Source organism: Dendrobium catenatum, unplaced genomic scaffold (assembly GCF_001605985.2).
Source record: "Dendrobium catenatum unplaced genomic scaffold, ASM160598v2 fragScaff_scaffold_1446, whole genome shotgun sequence".
In the NCBI taxonomy this organism is placed as follows: Eukaryota; Viridiplantae; Streptophyta; class Magnoliopsida; order Asparagales; family Orchidaceae; genus Dendrobium; species Dendrobium catenatum.
Genome location: NW_021319908.1, coordinates 3,964,467 through 3,971,942, shown reverse-complemented (window position 1 = coordinate 3,971,942; position 7,476 = coordinate 3,964,467). Strand labels below are relative to the sequence as shown.

At 37.3% G+C, this 7,476-nt stretch overlaps 1 protein-coding gene across 2 annotated transcripts in view; it reads right to left on the bottom strand.

The window, feature by feature from the left end:
- Window positions 1-290: 290 nt before the first annotated feature.
- Window positions 291-7,476, bottom strand: part of LOC110116112 (protein SPA1-RELATED 3-like) — a 26,952-nt gene continuing 19,766 nt past the window's right edge. Inside the window, exons 3-5 of one of the 2 annotated variants that reach the window (XM_028700049.1) lie at window positions 1,082-2,057; window positions 855-1,001; window positions 291-741 (exon numbers count right to left, since the gene is read on the bottom strand). In XM_028700049.1, the coding sequence (XP_028555882.1) occupies window positions 412-741; window positions 855-1,001; window positions 1,082-2,057 (1,453 nt within the window). In that variant the 3' untranslated portion in view covers window positions 291-411. Of the gene's footprint in view, window positions 742-831; window positions 1,002-1,081; window positions 2,058-7,476 lie in introns of both variants that reach the window. The other variant, XM_028700050.1, reaches the window with a different exon arrangement.

The window sequence follows — 7,476 nt, the reverse complement described above, 5'->3', positions numbered from 1 at the left end:
TTTGTCTGGATACCTCTAATCTCCCTATCCATCTGCCTTCCAAAATTTACCCCGGAACTTATTTTAGTTAAAACTCCCTCGCCGAATAAAAGAAAAGCGGGCGGAGGCCGGGGCCGAATTTTCAGAGCCCACAGATTTCCCCACCAGTACCTAACAAAGATGACTTGTGTGTGCAATTTAACACAACAAGTAAAAGGTGCTGCAACGGCTATTGCATGCGATACTGAGTTACAATCACAACAAAAAATGAGTGCGTATAGTTTTACAAAGGAATTAGTCAATCAGCAACATTTTAAAAGGCAGTTTATTTGCAAGGTATGTCATTAGGTCACATTTTTCATCAGAAACACAACTATGTAGATCTACTCCAACAGATATGTATGCAAAAATGCATTATACTTAGATCGAGAATTAACAAAGCGACTGCACCTTAATATTTGTATGCCCTGTGAATGTCTGAATGGGATTGTCAACGACTCTTGACGTACTCACAGACAGGTCCCAAAGCTTCAATGAGTTGTCCGTTGATGAAGATACAAGGGTTGATGAATCCACAAACTTAACATAGCTCACAGTCTTTGCATGGCCAACAAATGTACGCAATGGAAGACTTATATTACGAAGATCATAATAGTAGACATTATGATCTGCTGAACCTATAGCAAGAGCAGCAGAAGAATCAGGTGGAAACTCAACTGAACATACGTTTGCCTTTGTTCTGATGGTTCCAGTGCTTCTTCCCTGCATTATAAACCATATGGAATGCTCGTAAAAACAAATATAAGCATTCAATGTCAGATAGCAGCGCATATGATTGCAAAACAGACATACACCAAGTGCAAGAGTAGAATTGCCTGATTGATCTTCCAGAGCTTCACAGTTCCATCATCACTTCCACTAGCTAACTTAGTTGGGTCTACTGGTGAATAGTTAACGGACCACACTCGCTTCTCATGCTCCCTCATTTCAAGGAAGACTTTACAGCTAGTGACATCCCATACCTACAAAACAACTAGGAAGCAGCATTACATAAGTAATTGCAAATAGTATATGAGAAGAAGAAAGCAATGTAATGATTCACCTGCACAACCCCTTCAAAATCGCTTGAAGCAATTTGGTTCTTTATGTAGCCATTCCAGCAAATGTTGCTAAGTTTTGACTTACTCGTCATCTCAATCACTGGATAATGAACATCAGGGTCTTGGTTTATAACTGCATCGAATTCAAAAACTTTTATTTTCCTATTTAACCCGGCAGTTGCAAAAAATTCCTTGTCCCGATCAAATGCCAAGGAGCAAATCAAACTAGAGGAGTTTATAAGTTCTCTTTGTTTTAGTTCTGCATGTACTTTGAATTTGCTGAAAGATAAGTACTTGCACAAATCTTCAAAAAAGGGATTAACCCATTCACCCATTCTTCTTCCACAATTGCCTTCCTTAGAAGCCAAGTAATCAACTGAACTGCCCTCAGTTTTGATAGTTGACCCGCTGCTAAGATTAATTGCTAGTAATTTTCTACTAGTAAATTTGCCTGTGGGCTTAATGGACATGCATCTTGATGAAAGATAAGATACCTCAAATTTTTTTAAGTTCTTCATGATTCGAGAACTTTTTGAACGAATCTTCTCCTGGATATCATGTTTAGCCTCTGACGTAGGACCATCAAAACGCATCTCCTTATTCTCATCAGCACAATCCAAAGGTCCCAGTCTAATGCGCTTCCTAGAACCTGAAGAAGATGATTCTTCATTCATTTCAAAATGGAGGATTGGACACTCAATTTTATGAACTGGTTCATGATCTTTCTCTAGTCCTAAAAACGAGCATCCGTTCTTCATCATGGTTGACATCTGATTATCAACTTCTTCTATATCAACGCTGAGCATACCAATAGTATCATGTAAATTATCAGCAGATTCTAGTTTTCTTCTTTGCAGGAGCTGAAGGAAATCCAGAAGTAACTCTTGTTCTTCAATGTCTTCTGTCAACTTAATAGCCGCTTCACGCTCTCCTAAACTGCCCTTTCTTTCATTTAGGAATTCGATTTGTAACAATTCGCTAGACCCCAAAGACAAAGAAACTAAGCTCGTAATATAATAATGTAAACCAAAAAATTAACGAAAGAAAAGTTGAAGCAATTAATGTGTACCTTAAGATGAATATTTCCATATAAAACTACAATCAAGTTTGCATGTGAAAAGAAAAGGCTTCTAAGAAATGATAAAGTGAAAATAGCTCCAAACATGCTACACAACAAGAGAGATGCAAATTTCAAGTATTTAATATTTAGAAGGAATCCTGGTAAACTTACCTCAATATATTTAATTAAATCAAATAGGAGATTTTCTTTAGACTACCCACCACTTGTAGAGTCTTCCATTAAAACCCATTTATCATACTGCATGATACCTGATCCCTTAAGAACATGCCCGAAACATGATTTTAGGCCTTTGGAAATATTACAAAGGTGTATCGATGAGAAATTTATAATAAATTTAACTCTCAAGATTGTGAAAACTGATACATGTATATTCCATGTTAGGCATCAAGTATTGATTACCTAAAAATATAACATATGATTATCGCCAATTTGGTACCCCAAAACTTGGGCAATATGTTAAAAAATAACCTTTTTAAAAATCCATATAAGAGGAGAGGATAAGCTAACCCTAAATAAGACAAAGAATCTAAGCTACTCCAGCATTATATAACAAACCTAATAATTTTTAACCAAATTATGTCCTAAATGAATATCCCTTGTCAACTCAAAACCATACAGTTATAAATTTTATGACCACTATATAGGGTTCAATCCTAGTTGAGTATATAAATGTGCTGAATCCTAAATGGGTTGAGTCAAGCCTTACCCATCAATCTCAACTTCACCATGGTTAGAGGTAGGGGGGTGCAAGTGAGCCGAGCCGGCTCGAGCTCGACTCGTTTATGGTCTCGCGAGCCGAGCTTATCGAGCTCACGAGTCGAGCTCGAGCTCGAGTTCGAGCTTGGGCCAGCTCGGCTCGTGAGCTCGCGAGTCGGTTCGAATAATTATTAAATATAAATATAAAAAAAATAAATAGTAAATGTTAGTAAGTATTTCAAAATTATCGTATTCCCTTTTTTTTATTTTATTTCTTAAATCCCGCATTCAAAGTTCCCTCTCTCTCTCTCTCTGGCATTTCTCTGAGACTCTAACAGACTGAATGGCTGAATAATAAATGTAGACATTAAATGATGATGTAAACGGCTGAATATTAAATTCATTTTTAGTCATTCAATTTGGCTTTCTCTCTATCTCTCTCTCTCTCTTAAAAAGCCACGCTCTCTCCCTCTTTCCTCTCTCGTTTTAAAAAGCCGTGCCATGCTCGATGAACGAGAACGCGAACAAGACCGTGCAAAAAGTTTGACGAGCGGCTCGACGAGCCGCTCGAACTCGTTTATAAAGGAACGAGTCGAGCTCGAGCTCGACTTTTGAGCTCGAGCTCGAGCTCGGTATTTGACAGTTGAGCTCGACTCGAACACCCCCTGACTCGAGCTCGACTCGACTCATTTGTACCCCTAGTTAGATGGTTCAATCCTAATTGAGTATAAATGTGATGAGTCCTAAATGGGTTGAACAAAGCCTTAACCATCAATCCCAACTTCACCTTGGATTTGCAATTAAGCAGCAGTTTATCAAACTATTCCTCATCTCAACACTAAAAATAAAAATACTGGAAAATTTATTAATCTAAGATAGTTGTCTCACATTTTAATGTAAGGGACCTCAAGATATTGCTCCATAGGGTTCAATTCGTCAATTATGGGCAGCTTCCAATAAGAGTGCCCTTTCTTGATACACAACTTATCAACAAGGTAAACCCTATGAGATGGGAATTGAAAAAAAAAAAAGTTAGATAATTATAATGGCCCCTAGGTATGACATGTTCACTTGAGAACATCAACATCGCCTTCATCTAGTCATTCACCGATCATTTAAAATAAATGGCCAATAATTTTAGGGTTACACACTTGACTGTGAAAGGTATTATATTGTATTGACATCATAAATTGGCTATATTTGTTATATCATCATTAAACCTGTAATATCAAAATCTGCTCCAGGATCGTCCAGGACGATTTGGGATCGTCCTGGGACGATCAGTTAAGAATTTGCTCCAGAATTTGCCCAGATTTGCTCCAGGTGTTTTTCTTTAGGCATCGTCCAGGCCGATTGAGGCATCGGCCAGGCCGATGTGCACTGTTCAAAATATCGGCCGGAGAATAGTCCTGGGAACCGTCCAGGACGATCAAATTTGGTCTGATCGTCCTGGGACAATCTGGCGATCGGCCGGGCCTATCTGAGTATTATAAAGCTGAAATCAGTCGTTTTGAAGAGAGAGAAAATCCAAGTACTCCCACTAGAGAAGTGTTGAGGGCTATAATGCACAAGCACAAACGTGGAGATATAACACAACATGATATGGACAGGGGGATATGTCAATTATTGAAAAGGAATAAAAAGGGGAAACAAAAATGTTGTCTGGAGACAGGCATCAATGTTGTACATGGGCATCTAGCATCGATGTCGAGGTGGCATCAGTCATTAATATTGAGACAATATTGGATAAAGATGAGATGTTAAGGTGGTGTATAGGTGTATTGGTGGGTGTACAAATTACTAGCTTGAGCGTCAATGTCAAGACAATGTCAGACTTCGATGTTGAAATGTTTTTGAAACATTTATGTTTTATGATGTCAAACATTGATGTTGAGATGACATCATACATTGTTATGAAATGCTAGTCGTGGCCCACCAGCGATAAATGAACATGCGAATGTTCAGGGAATGGGCTATTGGGCTATTGAGTGCAGGCAAATAATTTAGGGTTATGGAAAGGAAATAAATAAAAATTATTTATTTTTTAAAATATAATTTTGAATGAAAAATTTTATATTTAAAAAAGTTTTTCACAAAATATTAAAGACACGCAATTCCAATTTATTTAATATAATTTTTTTGAACACATCTTCGACTTTTTTAACAAGTGTCAAAGGCGTATCGAATACATATCATATCCAATATGTGTTAGACACTGCATATTTTTTTGAGGAGAAGTGTCGACGCATTATAATGTAGGATTATACAATTGTGGTGAAGGATATTGTTAGCATTGCATAAGCATTAATGCAGGTTGAATTGGTTATATCATCATTACACACATGATAAGTATAAACCTAGAAGAAGAAAAACTTAAAAAGAACAAAGTAAGATCTCATAGAATACTGACCCCAAACTATCTGATAAGGGCATCAGGCCTTTGAAAGTCTATGAGAGGCGGGGCCGACGATCTACAGTCACGATCGCGCCAATTTATTTTTGAGTTATTTTATGTATTTTGATTTATTTATATACTTTTCCATATATGCCCTTACTTCAGGGATTAATTATTTGTAAGCCCTAGGGCCAATGTTGTCTTTTGTTTTCTCCTTCATGTTTTGGACTATTTAAGTCCCTCCTCTCCTTTGAGAGTGATAATGAATGAATATATAAAAAATTTCAACAAATTGAGTTCTTGAGAGAGATTAGGAGTTCTTGTAGAGGAAAAACCCTATGAGAGGGAATCGGATCACCCACCAACCTTGGTAGCATCCGGGTTTGTGGCTCTTTCTTCCCTATCTTTTCTTTTCCTCTTTCCCCCTCTCGTCCTAACCCTCAGCCTACGGTTTCAAACCCCCAGATCCACCGGCCACTACAAGCTCCAAGCCCCTTCCCCTTCCCCACGTCCACACCACCAAAACATCCTCATCCTAACCCTAGCCGCCGGCCACATCACCTTCCCCCTTGAGTCCCTCAATCAGAGCATGCAATCAAAACCTTTCCTAATTTAGACTTTATATTTTAGGCAATCCATTTAATTCATATTCAAATCAATTTGAATTCGAATTTGTTTCCTAAAATACGAAGTTCTATTTTAGTAAAGTTTCCAAAATCAATCCAATTTGAATTTTAAATTAGATTGGAATGAGATTCATCCTTCCTAATTTATTATGACAAATCAAGTTGGCTTTGATTTCTTTCCCCAAGTTCCTCTCCCCTCTTGAAGTCACCCCAACCCCCACCCCCCACCCTATTTCTCTCTACCCACATTAACTTTCCTCCCTTAATTACTTCAATCAACCTCTCATTAAAGAGTGACTTTCCCTCCCTTCCACATTACTTAAGTTCAAAATTAAAAATCTAGTTTCTAAAAACCTGATCTAATTTGCTGTCCAGCAATTTTTCAACTCAGAAATTGCTGTCAAGAAAACTCCGGTCATCAATATTGCTACCAAGGCCGCTCTTGCTCGCTGTCCAACACTCCTTCAAGTGATGTCCGAGAAATACATGCAAACCTTTTCCTGTCCAGCTGATTGGTGAAGCCCTCGATTGCTGTCCACTACCCAGAGGTTGCCAAAGTGATGTCCCAAGACAGCTAGGAGGTTCGTGTTGTTGTCCATTACTTCCCAAGAATCCAAACGGCCACACCGGAGCTTCATATTGTCTTCCATTGGGTAAACCTTTCCAACAACTCTTATATCTTCCTAGTTTACTTATCAATTGTGATTATATTTTGATTCATGAAAATCATGCTAGTTCTCCTCCGCTAAAGGTTAGTGATCTAGAGAATTGAATGAGGGATCCTTGCATAGTGACTAGTCTTACTGTTAACATAGGGATTTCTCGTTGAAAACCTTCCACGCATGCAATGATAGAGTAATTGACTGTTTTGATATCTTAACTTCTACGCATATGATTTGGTCTAAGCTTATTTTATCGCCTTATTGTTTTATCTTATCGTTTGAATCAATATAAGTTTTACTTAATATTGCTCTCTAAATTTTAAGCATGCAAAATCCTACATCAAATATCATCTAAGCATTATAGTATTGCATAACCATCAAATCCATTTGTTAAGATTGGTTATGATAGTAATTTACCAAAAAAAAAAGAGCGAAAATTGACTTTATATGCCCTATAATGCTTAAAATTAAAGAAATACGTCAGTTATTTTATTTCTTGGACAAATGTACTTAAAAGTTGAGCTCAAAATAAAATACTAATGCGTTTTAATAAATTAAGTCAACACCCTCACAAAATAATTATCACATTTCAATATTGAGAACTCCTCAACCCTTCCATCACCTTCTCCATTTTCGACAATGGTTGAACATGCATAACAATTAACAACTATAACCTCTCTATAGACATTGTTTTCAAAAGTTACTGATGTATTTTGGTTTGTCTTTTAGGATTGAAAACATGCTTCGAACTCTAAACTCTAAGCTCCTTCGCTATTAAACTTTCATTATATCGTACAGTACGAATTATTTTTTAACTGTTCGTACATCTTCGTACCAGGACGAAGTCTGTATATGAAGATCGTGTACGATGTTGAATCGTATTGTATGAACAGTAACGGGTACTTTTGAAATCAGAGGGATTTTGGAGCCCGTTTTA